Source organism: Acipenser ruthenus, chromosome 3, assembly GCF_902713425.1.
Source record: "Acipenser ruthenus chromosome 3, fAciRut3.2 maternal haplotype, whole genome shotgun sequence".
Taxonomy (NCBI): domain Eukaryota; kingdom Metazoa; phylum Chordata; class Actinopteri; order Acipenseriformes; family Acipenseridae; genus Acipenser; species Acipenser ruthenus.
Window position 1 is genome coordinate 47062598 of NC_081191.1, and position 18206 is coordinate 47080803.

Sequence of the window (18206 nt, forward strand, 5' to 3'; positions counted from 1 at the left end):
TGTGTTTTCGTGCATAGTTGAGTCGCTTGGCCTTGTTTCCACGTCGGAGGTATGGCTTTTTGGCCGCAAGTCTTCCATGAAGACCACTTCTGACCAGACTTCTCCGGACAGTAGATGGGTGTACCAGGGTCCCACTGTTTTCTGCCAGTTCTGAGCTGATGGCACTGCTGGACATCTTCTGATTGCGAAGGGAAGTAAGCATGATGTGTCTTTCATCTGCTGCAGTAAGTTTCCTTGGCCGACCACTGCGTCTACGGTCCTCAACGTTGCCCGTTTCTTTGTGCTTCTTCAAAAGAGCTTGGAAATCCCTGTCTGCCTTGAAATTTCTGCCTGGGAGAGACCTTGCTGATGCAGTATAACTACCTTGTGTCTTGTTGCTGTGCTCAGTCTTGTCATGGTGTATGACTTTTGACAGTAAACTGTCTTCAGCAACCTCACCTTGTTAGCTGAGTTTGGCTGTTCCTCACCCAGTTTTATTCCTCCTACACAGCTGTTTCTGTTTCAGTTAATGATTGTGTTTCAACCTACATATTGAATTGATGATCATTAGCACCTGTTTGGTATAATTGTTTAATCATACACCTGACTATATGCCTACAAAATCCCTGACTTTGTGCAAGTGTACCTAGAAGAATTGATGCTGTTTTGAAGGCAAAGGGTGGTCACACCAAATATGGATTTGATTTAGATTTTTCTTCTGTTCACTCACTTTGCATTTAGTTAATTGATAAATATAATCTATTAACATGTCTATTTTTGAAAGCATTCTTACTTTACAGCATTTTTTCACACCTGCTTAAAACTTTTGCACAGTACTGTATACTTAAAGTTGGCTTCAGAATATTTACAGACACATGGTAACAGTATCATATTAAGTATTAAAGAGCAACTTTAACATTGGCATGAAATATATATATTTTTAATTTAGATTCAATTTGTATCATTATTTGTTCCAGCCATCAGATGTTGATAGCAAATCATATTTAACCTCCAAATACATCTGATACCATTAACCTGCCCTGCTGCAACACTCTGCCTTGTGAATGTAAGAAAGCTTACTGGTTGCGCTCTGGTGTAGTAGATAGTACTTTGTGGTTAGACATCATTCTGAGAACTATATTGAGACCACTGGGGTTCTAAAATGATAAAGAGAATCTAAAGAACAAGAACAATACATTAGTTAGGTACTCATTCACTCATGGAGATTTCATTACTCATTCCAATTCAGAACTCTATGTTGGCTAGGTAAGTAAGACACAGAAAGTGTGGCGATACACCAAGCGATTTTTATGCCAGCCTGTGTATTTAAACCTTGACAAAAACAACAATGCTAGTTTCCTATATTTGTAATATAAATCAACATAAACACAGCAATGTTTGTCATAAAAATATATACAGGTAAAAAGAATTAAGATAACCCATCTCATTTCAAGTGTGCACACAGGAGGCTATAGCAGACATTGTTTTCCTGGTGGATGGGTCCTGGAGCATCGGAACAGAAAACTTTAAGCAGGTCCAGGAATTCCTATACACACTAATAAACACACTTGACGTGGGAGAAGACAAAGTGCGGATTGGACTCATCCAGTATAGTGGGACTCCCCGCACAGAATTCGTCCTAAACACTTACCAGAAGAAGGAACACATCCTGCAGTACATAAAGACGCTGCCCTACAAAGGAGGTGGCACGCGAATCGGCCTGGGGCTTGACTTCATGCTGAAGAATCACTTTACCGAAGCTGCCGGGAGCAGAGCCAGGGAGGGGGTTCCCCAAGTGGCTGTGATCATAACAGACGGACAGTCCCAGGATAATGTCAAAGAGGCGGCTGACGCGGTCAAGGACAGTGGCATCACTCTTTACGCCATTGGTATTAAGGACGCTCTGCTGACTGAGCTCAATGAGATAGCCAGTGACCCTGATAACCAGTTTGTGTATAACGTGGCTGACTTTGCTGCACTGACAGGTATCTCCCAGAATATCCTTCAAGTTCTGTGTACCAAAGTGGAGGAGGCAACCAGGCAGGTTGTTCAGGTCCCTCAAGGTAACCATGAATCCTTATTTTCGATGTAAAACTACCTTTGGACGTAGAATTTCTTTAATGATCTGAGCAACGGCAGATCTTTAATAAATAAGCATACTATCTATCACTGAACCTCTTTTTGTACATTTGGTGATTTTAATAAGGTGGTTAGTAAATAAGGGTTTTACACAAAAACACAAAACATTCACAAAACTAAGGATTGTTTTTTTCATTAACTACCCTTTTTCAACCTTCACTGAAACTTTTCATGCATTGCCAATTTGAATTTGAAAACAGCTTTGTGAATGCCTATTATTCCTATTATTTTGCATTTTAATTTAGATGATTTATATGAATTTTCATGTGCATTTAAATCAATGTTTAAAAGTTATTAATGACTGCTGTATGATGTCTTTAAAGTATGCAGGAAGGCCTCTGTTGCCGATATAGTATTCCTTGTGGATGGGTCAACGAGCATCGGCGACACCAACTTCCAAAAGGTGAAGAACTTCCTTTACACCTTTGTGGAGAGCCTGGATATCGGCAGAGAGAAAGTCAGAGTGGGATTGGCACAGTACAGCGACACAGCAAACCAAGAGTTTTTAATGAACGAGTACACCAACAAAAGTCCTGTCCTGGAGCACATTCAAAACCTGCGGTACAGACAAGGTGGCACATACACTGGGAAGGCCCTTGAGTTCATCAGAGATGTGTATTTCACTGAAGACGCGGGAAGCAGGGCCCAGGAAGGCGTTCCACAGATTGCCATTGTCTTGACCGACGGGGAGTCCACAGACCAGGTCCGTGTGCCTGCAGGAGAGCTCAGGAAGAAAGACATCAGTGTCTACGTAATTGGGATCAACACAGCAGGGTATGAAGAGCTGAAGGATATCGCAAACAAGCCCACTGCAAAGTTTCTGTATAATATTGAGAACTTTGATGCCCTCAATGAGCTATCTGCAAGACTTCTGCAAACTGTCTGCTCCACAGTGCAAACTCAGATGCTGGGTAAGTATGTGTTGTATTTACAGATACTGGTATCTGGAAGGTCAGCATTACAGGTGTAATAACATTGGCTTGTTTGACTTTATTAGCAGTAACGTAATTATCACTGGTCTGCTAAGATGCAGATTTTCAAGAACCACTTTATAGGTTTGTGGCAAAGTGGTTGCTGATTATGAACAGGTGCAGAGGTGATGCAGTGCAGGAATAAACAGACAGAGATTTGTAATCCGGTATGGAAAATGGTCGTTTTATGTTTGTTTATAATCCAGGTCTGGTGACCAAATAATAATAAACTCCGGTTATACACAGCGATGCGTAAAACACAGAGAACAGTAACAGGGATTGCAGCCCTAAACAATGAACACAGTATCTCTCCCACAATATACAACCACGGTCACCAGTCCTGGGTGCGTGCTGTAGTGTTCGTGGTGGGTGATACAGTTTAAAGAGTGACAAATAGTGCAGTGCTGTTCCGGGTTCAGTGCTGGCTCTTAGCGACAGCATCCAGAACGTGTTAACAGTCTATAAACACACAAGTAACAATTATAGACAAGACAAAACAAACAAAATACTCACGATTCTCAATACACAGTGCACGGTTCCTTCCAGGTCTATTTCAAAACCAAAACAAAGGAAAAAATTTACAAATCTTTGGCCCCTTTATGAGATTATGCATGGCCCCTTGGTAAACTATTGCAGCTGACTGTATTGCCTGCAGCTGTTACCTTGTTTACCTTCCGGGTCAATAGTTCCTGCAACGGAGTCTTGCCTTCTTCCAGGCTGACTGACTTCCCGACCCAGGAAATTAACTGTCAGGCCAACCTGTCCAAAGCCTTTCCCTTTCGCTACTTAGTGCCCTCACAGGTCGGGAGAGAGAGTTACAACCAGAACTCATTATATTTCTGTCACAAAGTTTGATAAGCTTTAGCTGACCTTCCTGGTACCATTTTACTTCCTGTGCCACACATATGTTCCTTAATTAATCTTGCTTTAAAACACATTTTATAAATGTTATAGATAATCAAATTGAAAAAGGTATCTACATGCAGATTGTATTGCTACTATTTAAAAAAAAGTAAGTAACATTAAAGGTATTGAATAGTATTCTAAAGAGATGAGAAAACATTATTTATTTTTTTCTTTTTAGGAATTTTTCCACGCTTTGCTGATGTTGTTTTTCTGGTCGATGGTTCAACAAATATGGGAGCTTCAAACTTTCAACAGATTAAGCTTTTTATCCTTAGGATTATAAACCAACTTAAGATCGGGATCAGTCAGCATAGAATTGGCCTTGCTCAGTTTAGTGAGGATACGAAGACTGAATTCTTGCTGAACACTTACGAAACAAAGGCACAAGTGGTAAATCACATTCAAAACCACTTCAAGTTTAGAGGGGGAGCACAAAGAACTGGACAAGCCCTTGAATATCTGCGCCTCAACTTTTTCAACAAGTCTGCAGGGAGTCGTATCAGTCAGGGATACACCCAGATTGCTGTTGTAATTACTTCTTCCAAGTCACAGGACAGTGTCCGAAAAGCTTCTAAAACAATCAAGGAAGAAGGTTTGAAGGTAATTTCTGTTGGCCTTATGAATTCTGTGAGATCTGAACTGGAAATAATAGCCACTATGCCACATGTTTATCAGCTGAATTCATTGCAAGGTTTAGGCCAGGTTTCTCAAGAGGTGACTGGAATCATTCAATCAAGACAGGCCTTGCTGGGTTTATCCAGAGCACCAGCAGGTAAGGTTCTTTCAGTTTTGGTTTTGTTTCAATCTAGACAATTGTTTTGCCTGTTCTTCAGCATTCTTTCTTAATTATATCATAAATGAATCCATATTTCATGGTAGACAGCAGCAACCCCGTCCTTCCCCTCTTTCACCACAAGTAAAGAGGAGTCTAGAGTGTTGCTGTAGCTTGTAAAGTTTGCTGGGAGATAAGAGTTCCCAAAGACTTATTCCCTGTGACCTCCTAAATGTCTTCCAATCACTGTATCTTTAGTCTAGGTTCTCCTCTAATTCCTGCAACCAGGAAGCTATGCAGGCAAAGCATGGGACAACCTAAACAGTTTATAAGCTGTTTTTTTTTACTGCTCAGTGTTACATTCATTACATTACATTACAAAACATTACTTTTATTTAGTGTGATTTGTTCGTGACCAGTATTGTAATATATGAATCATGGACAGCAGTACATTTAACTTCAACTGAACGCTTTCTGACTATATTAACGACTTTTAATCCCATATGTTTCCCATATTAAAAAAATCTGTACAATGTATAAGGACCACTTAAACACTCTTAGATGATCCAGGAGCAATTGTTATAAGCAGATGTTACACTAATTGTCATAGTCATGAACCATTAAATGTACTTTTTTAACGTTAATGTCTCACACTCTGATGGTTAGAAGGCATTAAACAGTATTTTCCTTTTTATTTTGCAGCATGCAGGAGTGCCACACTGGCTGATATCGTATTTTTAGTCGATGAGTCCAGCAGCATAGGGAACCAAAACTTCCAGCAGATACGAAGTTTCATCCGCCGGACCATTGATTCTTTGGATGTGGAGCCCAAGAAAGTGAGGGTTGGTGTTGTGCTGTACAGTGACACCCCGAGAGTCGAATTCTACCTCAACACCTTCAATCAAAAGGCTGACATCCTGCAGTACATTAAGACTTTGCCCTACAGAGGAGGGGGCACAAACACTGGCGCTGCAATAAACTTCCTGAAAAACAATGTCTTCACTAAGAGTGCCGGAAGCAGAATGACTCAAGGTGTGCAGCAGATAGCAGTTGTGATCACTGATGGAGTCTCCCAGGACAATGTGAGCAGCCCGGCTGCCAGCCTACGGCGTGCTGGAGTCAAGATCTTCGCTGTGGGCATCCAGAACGCAAATCCCACTGAGCTGAAACAGATCGCTTCACATCCTTCCAGAACATATGTTTACACCGTGGGCAGCTATTTGAAGCTTTCCAGCTTGGAAGTAACTCTTCAAAAGCGGATCTGCAATGACATTATGTCGGTGGCCTTTGCAGTTCCAAAACAAACGCATGTTTTAAAACAAGGTAAGGCATGATACAATTGCTTGTATTCTTCATTAGGTATTTGTAACAGGAGTTTATGATAGGGGTGGGGGTATTCGCTGATTGACAGTAGATAAACTGGAGATTGTATTTGCCACGTTATGCAGGATTTATTTACAATTTTTACAATAATTCTTATTGCAGTAACTGATAGCTGCCACTTGGGTACCAGCAATGGTAAGACCCAGTGTGGAAAGACATACAAACAAGTGTAAGCAAAATAATAAATGCAAAACAAAACAGTAAAAACACAACTAATAAAACAAAAAGCTGGCCTACAAGCGGCTGAGCACTACTTCCACTAAAAGAAGAGTCCCGCTTCATGAACCTACTGTGCTATACACACTCAGATTCCATTGCCAGTTTTGAAATTTGAATGAATAAATAGCATTAATATGACCGTATTAGTGCTTGTTGTTCTCTGTTCTTGCAGGATGTGTGGAGACAGAACAGGCAGATATCTACTTCTTAATAGATGGGTCTGGCAGCATTTATCCACAAGACTTCTTGGACATGAAAAAATTCATAAATGATATGGTCCGTATGTTCATAATTGGATCAGACAGTGTTCGGATCGGTGTGGTCCAGTACTCGGACAGTCAGAAGGTGGAGTTCACAGTCACTCAGTACACCACCAAAAAAGACTTGGAGACGGCTGTCAAAAACATTCAGCAGCTAGGAGGAGGCACCAATACTGGACACGCTCTGACATCTATGAACAAGCTCTTCAGGACAGCAGCAAGCAGCCGCCAAACCAAGGTACCTCAGTTTCTCATCACTATAACAGATGGGAAGTCACAAGACCAGGTTATGGAAGCAGCTAGGGACCTCAGAGAAGAAGGCGTCACAATCTATGCCATTGGAGTACGAGATGCAGATGAGACTCAGCTGCTAGAAATATCAGGATCACCAGAGAAGAAGTTTTTCGTTTACAACTTCGACTCCTTGAACATCATTAAGAATGAAGTTGTCCGAGATATTTGCTCACCGGAAGGTAAGTTTGAATTACTGAGTAACTATATATGAAAAACCCTAAAATTAAAAAATAAAGCTTTTTTGGGACACAAGGTTAACAATTTATAATGTGATGCACATATGCAATTTTACCATAATATTTACGGTGTTACCTGCTATGTACATTAAATCATTTATCCCATTGAGTGAAATTTAATATGCCAGAATAACAGATAGCAAAATAGGCTGAATGTGCCTTGTGGTTGTACTGTACATACTGTACAAGAACACATGGTGCACCTTAAGGGAAAAAATGCAAATTGCTGTCACCCCTTTTCCAGGGAAAACTCTGTGGAGCCATAGGCTGATGGTAGATATCCATTCAGACTCTTTAAAATGGAGATTGATTCCTGGATATTCTAGATCCCATAAAGTAGACAGGGAAACTTGTTTGCACCTTCAAGCCTTTTAATGATCAAAACAGCAGCAATTCTTAATACCAAAGCCCATGAACAAGTTCTTTGCAAACTTCTTTCCAATGTAATTTGTTATTGTTGTCACTGATTTTAAAAAGTGGTAAATAAATCTCTACTTTCTTTTTACAGCATGCAAAACAATGAAAGCAGATATCATGTTCCTTATTGACAGCTCAGGGAGCATTGAAAGAGAAGACTATGACAAGATGAAAATGTTTATGGATTCTATGGTTGAGAAATCTGTGATTGGTGTTGGTAAAGTGCAGGTTGGGGTCCTCCAGTTCAGTGACTCCCCGATAGAAGAGTTTCAGCTCAATAGGTACTCTGATAAAGCAAGACTGAGACAATCAATCAGTAATTTACAACAGACTGGGGGTGGAACCTTAACTGGGAAAGCACTGACATTTGCGTCTCAGTATTTCGACAGTTCAAGAGGTGGACGCTCTCACGTGAAGCAGTACTTGATTGTCATTACGGATGGAGAGGCTCAGGATGCAGTTGCCAAACCAGCACTCGCCCTGAGAGACAAGGGAATCACAGTCTATGCTATTGGTGTGTTCAATGCCAACAGCTCCCAGCTTTTGGAAATCGGAGGGTCCCAGGACAAAGTACACTCTGTAGCGAACTTTGACGATCTCAAGTATTTAGAAAAAACAATACTGTTTGAAATCTGCAGTCCAGCAGATGGTAAGTGATATCTGTCATGCACAGAGCATCATGTTGTTAAATCAGCTGTAAATACATGTGTTTTTTTACCATTAGACAAAATTAATATCTGCAATTAAATATACATTTTAGCAACTTATATTAAGCCATGATTCATGTTTCTAAGAGATTTGTGTCTGATGGAGATCTGGTGGCATAAATTGAATTCATATAATACAAATCAAGATTTTTTTTTAAATTTACATCTCAAAATACCTGGAGTGCATATGTGTTTTATATGACTGAATGCTTAAGTGTAAGTTTATTCTCCTCTCACATTTCATGCTTCTTAAATGGAAATAACTATTTACTGTGCTGCTTTCTACAGAGTGTAAGAGGACTGAAGTAGCTGACCTGATCTTTGTGGTAGATGGCTCAAGTAGCATCGATCCAGAGCAGTTTAAAAGCATGCAGAAGTTTATGATGTCTGTGGTGAACAATTCAGAAGTCGGAGAGAACACAGTGAGATTTGGAGCGGTCTTGTACTCCAATTATCCTGAAGAAAAGTTTCTATTAAACCAGTACTACACTAAAGCAGAAGTAAGGAACGCAATTTCTGAAATAAAGACAAAGGGAGGAGATACTTACACGGCCAGTGCCCTGCTTTTCGCCAAAGACCGGTTCACTCAGGTCTTCGGTGGACGCAAAAATAGTCAGGTTCCCCAGGTACTGATGGTGATCACTGATGGAGAAGCCACAGACAGAACAGCACTGCCTGTCATATCCAGTGCTGTGAGGGAGGAAGGCATTAGCATTTATGCTGTTGGAGTGGCAAACGCCAATAAACAAGAACTGGAGGAGATGGTCGGAGGGAAGGAGAAGGTCTTCTATGTGGACAATTATCAAGCTCTTGAAGAACTTCACAAAAACATCTCAGATGTTCTCTGCAATGAGTCCAGACAAAGTAAGTAATTTTCTGCTGACTTATACTTGTTCAAAAAATGTTTGTGTCCATTTGGGTTACTTGCTACTATTTTGAAAATGTCTTTTTAGCACCTTTTATTTATAGTTATTGTTTAGAAGAGTACCTGTTTCATTTATTTAATGAATTGAGATATTGTTTGACTTAACTTGTGTATATTACATATGTCTGCTTTTACAAACCCTAATTAGCAGTAATTTACCTAAGGTAACATTAAGTAGTACAAGATCAGACCCTGATTCAGCTGTGATTAACTCGAGGATGCTTTTAATAGCTTGATAATATTGTGTTGGTATTTATTGTATGCACCAGGAACCAATCGGGAATCAGCCTACATATATGGCCACTAAAACTGTACATTGTAGTCAATAGGTGGGTCACAGAAACGGGAAGCTCAATTAGTTCTCTCTTTTTTCCAGTTTGTGAAAATCAAGAAGCAGACATTGTCATGCTGATTGACGGATCACAAAGCATCTCTGAAGAAGATTTCAAGGTGATGCAGCAGTTCATGAAGGAGGTGGCGAGCAGTTTTAAAATTGGAAAGGAAGATATCAGAATCGGCGTTGCGCAATTTAGCACTAACCCACAGAAAGAATTTTATCTAAACGAACTGTACTCCATCGTTGCCATAAAGGACAGGATTGATAGCATAAAGCAGTTGAAGCAAACAACCCAAACCGGGGAGGCGCTGAATTTCATCCGGTCTTATTTTCAACCATCGACAGGAAGCAGAAAAAACCAGAACATCCCACAGAATCTTATAGTCATCACTGATGGACACTCCCAGGACTCTGTGGACGAAGCTGCGTATGCTCTGAGGAATGAAAATATCAATATCTTTGCCATTGGCGTGGGCCACATCAACTCCTTCGAGCTGTTGCAGATTGCTGGGAAACCTGAACATATGTTCACAGTTAAGAACTTCAAGGAACTAGAAATCATCAGGATAAGAATTGTTCATAAGATATGTGACCAAAGTGATAAACCTAGCCAAGGTAAGTGACTTCTCCAAGTTTAGGTAGTTCAAGTTGTGTAATGGAAATCATTTAGTTTAAGTAAGCTTGGTGTTGGGGTACATACCCCATCTACTCTACCTAAATAATGTGTGATCAATGCAACATGCAATTGCAATCCATCCACGAATGATCACGCAGTATCTTTGGTGATCTCCTTCTGACTAACCATTTTCAAGGTTTGATGCCTGACTTATTTTATTACAATTTGTTTAACATTTTCTTGATACTTCACAGGCCAATATAACCTGCATAGTGATAAATAAAAGTCTGGTCTGTTTGGGTAAAATAACATTTATTCATCTTTGAATTCCCTGAACAGCCTGCAAATGTGATATGATATTCTTTAAAACACATGTCTTCCCTAGTCCCAGGAAGTGTAATGTAAATATTATGTTTTATAATTGTTTTATAATGCCTGTTCAACATTTTATTATACAATTTGACATTTACCATGAATGTTTTGTATATGTTTCAGATTTTTTTAAATGAATGAAATTTCCTGTTGGAGGATATTGTAATCCCCTTTATATCTGTAGAGATTAAGCAATCAAGTTAAATAGTCTTTAAAAAAGCACTTCCACAGTTGTGATATTTTACTTCTGAAATTCAGCTTTAAGTGTCTTGTCAGAAGTAAGAATGGTAAATAATCATCAATACAGACAAAACAATAGGGAATTATACAAAACAGTTAAGAACTAAAAATAGTCAGAAAATAATGATTGTTTTATTTGCTATTTTTTTTAGACTGCACCGTCGATGTTGCTGTGGGGTTTGATATTTCAAGGCGGGCCAGATTCCAAGGAATATTCAGTGGACAGCAGAAGTTGCAAGTGTACCTCCCTGAAATAATGCAGAAGATATCATCCATGGCAACAATTAGCTGTGCTACTGGCTCCCAGATAGATATGAAACTGGGATTCCTCATCAGCACAGACGCTGGACAGATCATTTTCGAATCAAAAATTGACAAATACAACAAGGATATCATTAAGAAGCTGATCGCACTGCAGACCAAAGAAGCTACGTACCTGAATGCAGCATTTTTACAGTCTTTTTTGACCAAATTCAACAAGGAATCAAGAGCCAAAGCAAAGGTAAAACTCAACACATTATTGCTCACCTCAATTGTTATTTCCCTTGGTCTATTTTTGCTAATGCAAATGTGTACTTGGGGCTACTGGAAATGTTATTTAATAGCAAACTAGAGCAAGGTAAAAAGGCATGTTTTAACAATCATGAACTCATGTGAACACATGTATTGTTCTTTGTTTAGACTATCAGCACCAATGCATACAACATGACTCCAATATTCTTAACCTCAATATATATTCTATAATTCTTGATATGATTTTATTTTATATACAACTGTAAGTCACCCTGGGTAAGGGCGTCTGCTAAGAAATAAATAAATAATAATAATAATAATAATAATAATAATAATAATAATAATAATAATAATATTTGAATAACGTACTCACATAACTTTTTAACTACTGTAGTATGCCTCCCCTTCCCCTTTATAGAAGCCAATATTCCATTTCTGGGTTTATTTTTACAGACATCACAGAGGGGTAGGTTTACTAAGATGGACCAGTTGCGCGCAAACATACCGCAATTAGCATTTTCGTTGTGCCACTTAACAAAGTAAACATTTTGTCATATGTACTAAGAGAAAATAAAAATGAAAGGCATTTTAATCCCATCTGAATCTATAGTGGGTCCCCCATCTTCACCCCCAAATCAAAAATGTGTTTCTGTCAAAAAGCTTTTCATAACCATACAGTAGCCCCTCGCTAAACCGGATATGTTTGTCCGACATTAAGAGGTGTCAGGCTTAAAAAAAAATACAATAAAATCGCACACACACATACATTTATAGTGTATTTTAAATGTATAGCACGGAAATAACACCAATGTGTTTTGGCTAGGCTACATATTACATTATGAAAAATATATAAATCTGTAAAGTATGCCTATACAGTAGTAAAATCAAATATTTACAGGAGGACAGTCAATTCTCGTTAATACGAATTTCAAGGGACCCGCAATAAATGTTACATAATACCACTAATTTGTATTATCATAAGTAGCCTATAAGCAAAATGTATACTGTTCCCTTTTATTTAAGTTAGTCAGTGGTGCATGCTGAAAGATGCTGAGAATGAGCTGGAGGGTTTAGTTGCAGTCTATTGCTTCCAACACGTTGGGGAAACCTGAAATGTCATAGAAACTTGTTTTCAAGGCTTGTAAGTACACCCTGCTTTTAGGGAAGAATAGGTATTTGGTTGTTCACCTCAAAAATGCATTGAGCACAACTGGCAATGCACAAGAAAAGACGGAATGGGAAATGCCAGCAACAATTGTGATTGTAAGTGTTGCAGTTATCTGCTCCTTTTGTACATCTCATTATAATATTTGAGAACCCTGATTTGCACTATCTCCACCCCCTATTTGTGAATTTATGCAGGAACGCCCATAATTAAATATTTGTCTACGCTTGAACCACAAACAGAAACTGTAGCCGCAAAGCATAAAAAGTCACAAATAGCATTGCGCCTGTCTAGTACATTTCACCCAAGACTTCCGACTCGTTTGCAACACTAACAGGTGCAACACTTTATTAAACCTACCCTTGGGTGTTAGTGACTCCCACTCACATCTAGTCTTGTTATAGGTGCTGATAGTATTCTCAGATGGACTGGACGACGTGGTTGAGAGACTTGAGATTGAATCTGACAAGCTGAGACGTGAAGGTGAGGTGCCTGTGATCAGTTACAGTGGCTCTCAAAAGTATTCACCCCCCTTGGACTTTTCCACATTTTATTGTGTTACAACATGGAATCAAAATGGATTTAATTAGGAGTTTTTGCCACTGATCAACACAAAAAGAGTCAATAATGTCAAAGTGAAAAAAATTTGCTATGACACACCTAAATAAGCTCTGGTGCAACCAATTGTCTTTAGAAGTCACATAATTAGTTGAATGGAGTCCACCTGTGTGCAATTAAGGTGTTTCACATGATTTCAGGTTAAATACACCTGTCTCTGGGAGGTCCCACAGTTGGTTAGTACATTTCCTAACAAAAACTACATCATGAAGACGAAGGAACATTCAAAGCAAACCCGGAATAAGGTTCTTCCAAGGCATTGAATATCCCCTGGAGCACAGTAAAGTCCATTATTAAGAAATGGAGAGAATATGGCACAACTGTGAATCTGTCTAGAACAGGCCGTCCTCAAAAACGGAGTATCCGGGCGAGAAGGACACTAGTCAGGGAGGCCAACAAGAGGCCTATTGCAACTCAAAAGGAGTTAGAGTCTTCCACAGCTGAGCTGGGAGACACTGTGCATACGGCAACAATAGCCTGGGTGCTTCACAAAACTGGCCTTTATGGGAGAGTGGCAAAAAGAAAGCCATTGTTGAAAAAAACTCACATCAAATCTCGGCTAGAGTTTGCCATAAGGCATGTGGGAGACTCTGAGACCAAGTGGAAGAAGATTCTATGGTCTGATGAGACCAAAATAGAGTTTTTTACCCTCAACGCTAAGCACTATGTTTGGTGCAAGCCTAACACCGCACATCATCCTGAGAACACCATCCCTACCGTGAAGCATGGTGGTGGCAGCATCAGGCTATGGGGATGCTTCTCTGCATCAGGGCCTGGAAAGCTTTTGAAGATAGAGGGCAAAATGGATGCAGCAAAGTACATAGAAATCCTGGAGGAAAACCTGCTGAAGTCTGCAAGAGAACTGGGACTTGGGAGAAGATTCATCTTCCAGCAGGACAATGACCCCAAACATACAGCCAAAGCCACACTGGAGTGGCTTAAAAACAAAAAGATCAATGTCCTGGAGTGGCCCAGTCAATGCCCGGACCTCAATCCAATTGAGAATATGTGGAAAGAGTTGAAAATTGCTGTTCACCAAAGGTTCCCATCCAACTTGACGGAGCTTGAGCAATTTTGCAAAGAAGAATGGGCAACAATTGCAGTGTCCAAATGTGCAAAGCTGGTAGAGACTTATCCAAATAGACTCATGGCTGTAATTGCTGCCAAAGGTGCCTCTACCAAATATTGACTCAAGGGGGTGAATACTTATGCAATCAAATATTTTCTGTTTTGTATTTGTAATTAATTTAGAACAATTTGTAGATTTTATTTTTCACTTTGACATTATGGACTTTTTTGTGTTGATCAGTGGCAAAAACTTCTAATTAAATCCATTTTGATTCCATGTTGTAACACAATAAAATGTGGAAAAGTCCAAGGAGGGTGAATACTTTTGAGAGCCACTGTATGTTCAATGAATGAATAATATAAATGTATCCAATACAATAATGGCAAAATATAGATAATGGGATAAATAGTCTCTGTGTGACTGTGAATCACTGAAAGCACCCATTTTAAATGGCTAGTTTTTGTGTGACATTTCAGATGATTCCTTTTTTGGTCAGAAAGTACCTTGTAGCCCTGATGTAGATAAGAAAGGATATTTAAGTTGTCTAAGCAATGATGTGTAAGCCCATAACAGCAAAATGTGTGTGCTTTGAAATACCCATTTTCAGTGTTTTTTTGTAAAAGTATGAAATCAAGCAACAACTATGGTTTAAAAAGCCAGTGTGGAACACCCAGACTTCCATTAATTTAACATTTCCTTTTTAAGACAATGTGAACACAGCTTTTCTATATAACCTCTCACAGTTACTTAAAATTCAGAATATTTTCCAGATGTTCTCTTAAGTGCAAGCAGATGTAGTGCTTTATATTGTAAATAACAGCTGTACCAGATCTAAGCCAGTGTTTAACAATTTTTTGCTATTTTATGTGTATTTAAATAAGAACAAAATATATTTGGCTCCAAATGTGTCTACATATGGAGCAGCAGATCTTGATATGTATGCCGCTAGACAGGAACTGTTAGCTGTTGAGCTGTTATTTGTGTTGTGCTCCCCTGTATCAGCTAGGATGTTGGTTTATTTGTTCACATTTCACAAGTAATAAAGTACTTGGAGAAGTATGTGTGTGTTTTAATAAATTGATTCTAAATAGAATATTATTATAGTATAAGTCATAGAAATGTCAGATCAGGTTTATTATAAAACTATGGTAAAGGAATTGCAAAGTGTATCAAAGCATTGTAACCAATTGAAAAATGTCACATTTCAAAATCTGAAATGAAATGCTGTACTATTAGTATGGCTTCCGGTAGACTTTTGCAAAATCATTCTGCAGTTTCTTTGATTGCATGATGTTAAATAAAAAATCTAAATGATGTTCAAATAGTTATTTTTTTTTTGTAGGTGATGCAGCCCTTTTGGCCATAGCTGTAGGTGTGCAGTACAAGCATGCTGGCAACCTGCAAACTTACTATGTAGACATTTAACATGATACACTTTGTTATGTTTTTTTTTTAAAATAATGTACTGTAATTTGAACTCTCAGCATTCCAGGAGTAGTATGCAAAAATATGTTACATGAAACCCATTCATTTGTTTTAGCTTTCTTATACTACTTGGGTACAGGCCATTTCAAATCCATGTAGCCACTTGTACCTACTTAACAATGGATGATTTCTAGTGTTTTTTTTATTGTCTATGTACTTAATTCTTTATTATTTTAACCACTGAAAACCTCTTTTCTCAATTTCTGATTTGTGACAGGAATTCACGCATTGCTTACAGTTGCTTTAGAAGGTGCAATAAATGCAGACGAACTCCAAAGTATTGAGTTTGGAAGAGGATTTGGCTATAAATTGCCACTCACCATTGGAATGCAGAATGTTGCCAGTTCAATGTTTAAAGAACTTGTAAGTATACATTTAGTACTATAATTTAGGAATAATGTTTTTGGGTATCATTTCTTTTTTATAAGTTAGGAGCTCTTAAAACACCACTGGTATCTAAGTAAGGAGACCCTTCTTAGACAGGACTGGAGAAACTACATCCCTGGGGTATCTCCAGGTCCAGGTGTCTGATCCTTGAGGCAACACAGAAGAAGGTGACAGCATGCAGGAGATTTAAAACTTTGAAGAACCTATGGCATTCTTGTAGGCATTTGCTGGGACATGAGTTTACAGCTTTACGGCCTTGTAGTTACACTAGCAGAACAAACCTGAACAATCACCCCCACCATTAATTCCTGAGCCTCTCTCAAACGACTACAAATGTTGCTGAAATCAGTGGTGTAGTCAAGGGTATACACAGGTAAACGGATACAGAGTTTACTCATTTCTACTCCCCTGTAATGCGCAAATCTTGGGTCCTGACTGTATAACTGTTTATTTTTAAAAGATGGCTTGGTATGAGGCACATTTTCACAGTACAAAAGATTTGAGTTAGATCCATGCCAGCCCGATCATAAATCCTCCAGAAACAGGGTCGGTGTCACCTGATAAGTCCTATGACAATATAACAATATATTATTTTTACTGTAAATAAAAATCCTTTCATTGCCTTTTCAACACACAAGAAAAAAAAAACAAAACTTAAAAGAACCTATTCCATTCTTGTAGACATAAAAAAAATAAAGAAGAAAGTTGGGCTTTCTTTTACACTGCTATTACTGTGAGAATCCCTCCATTTCTAAGCGAGAAAGCGTTCAAAGCAGCTGGTCAGCGTTATCCACTTTCCCTGCCCCCATTCTTTTCCCCATTAGCAGGATTGAGAAAAGATAAACAAACTTTCCCCAAAGCTATCAACACTGTCTTATTTTTCACATTCCCCTAATGGTGCTTGCCCTGACTTGCAGTTGAATTTCCCTGAACTAGCATGTCTTTTTATTGTGTTACAGGACACGGTTTCTGAAAGGGAGTGCTGCAGTGTAATCTGCAAGTGTGTTGGTCAGGAAGGAATTCGTGGTCTCAGGGGATCCCCAGGATCCAAGGTAAGACCACATTAATATAGTCACTGCTTTTGTCAAACCTGTTCAGTTCTTGTCTGCATGCATACTGAGGGGCTTTATAATCGCAGAGTACAGAGTAATCGCAATGTTAGAAAAGCATATACTGTATCATATATAAAGCTGTATATTGCCATAATATAGCCTTCCGGTTTAGTTTATATTTTGCTGGTGCTAACATTTGTACTGCACCCTGTCCGGATGTCTGCTGGACTCTGGCTGGCGGATGTGTTCTCATGAGAGTTTTCCAAATGTTACAAAACAGTCATGTTGACTTTATTGAAGTGTTTTCTTATTCAGATAAGTAAATCATGCTGCAGTTGACACCTGCAGTGCACTGCATTCCTTTGAAAGGATCATTCCATTAGTCATTCAAACATTTATAATATAACTTTACTCCCACAAGTAATCTCTCCATCTCACGCCTTTGAGTTTTCTGTTGTTTTTAGCCTCATTCAGTCTCCTTTCACTTTCATATCGTCTGAGACACTTTGCTGTTAGTCTTGCTTCTTCTCATGTATTTTTGTAGCTTGTTTCAAACATTCAGAATGAATATCAAATCAGTTAAGCCTCACACAACTAGTTACACTCTAATTCTATTTCACCCAAATGGCCTTATTCAGTCCCACTTTAACCAATTCCATTCTCAATGCATTCTGGTCAAGACTTATTGGCACCAATGCGTTCACACACCCATACACAAAAAATAATGTATTTTATTTTATTTTTATTTTTCAGGGAGCCACAGGTCTAGAGGGGTCTCCTGGGCACCCAGGTGAAGAAGGAGGCGTTGTAAGTGTTTTATTGCTAAGAGAAATTACATTTTGACTAGTATCATGTAGAGGAATTTAAGGCAAGTGATGTTCAATTACCAAGCCCTGTTAAGACAAAGCTATTGTGCAGTTGAACCAATCTTACCTTTTTTCCGATGTATAATATAGAGTCTAAGACTGGAGAGTTTTTGGTGAATGCCATTTTGCTTTAAACTGTATTATAAACAACCTGACAGTCTAACCCAATCAGGTTCCATAAAGTAAACACAATGGAAAAGATAAATAAATCTGCAATTCAAATGTCTAAAATATGAATACATTCCCGGTTTCTAATCAAAGTGGCATTCCTGAACAGT

General features: G+C 38.8%; 1 protein-coding gene across 1 annotated transcript in view; it reads left to right on the forward strand.

Moving 5' to 3' along the window:
• The window catches only part of LOC117394887 (collagen alpha-6(VI) chain-like), a 105955-nt gene that overhangs the window by 18111 nt on the left and 69638 nt on the right, over window positions 1–18206 (forward strand). The window contains exons 4-16 of the mRNA XM_059013027.1: window positions 1434–2042; window positions 2442–3029; window positions 4174–4767; window positions 5470–6090; window positions 6542–7102; window positions 7668–8225; window positions 8572–9147; window positions 9585–10160; window positions 10926–11275; window positions 12856–12934; window positions 15841–15986; window positions 16970–17062; window positions 17816–17869. Coding sequence (XP_058869010.1) covers window positions 1434–2042; window positions 2442–3029; window positions 4174–4767; window positions 5470–6090; window positions 6542–7102; window positions 7668–8225; window positions 8572–9147; window positions 9585–10160; window positions 10926–11275; window positions 12856–12934; window positions 15841–15986; window positions 16970–17062; window positions 17816–17869 — 5405 coding nt within the window. The remainder of the gene's footprint in view (window positions 1–1433; window positions 2043–2441; window positions 3030–4173; window positions 4768–5469; window positions 6091–6541; window positions 7103–7667; window positions 8226–8571; window positions 9148–9584; window positions 10161–10925; window positions 11276–12855; window positions 12935–15840; window positions 15987–16969; window positions 17063–17815; window positions 17870–18206) is intronic.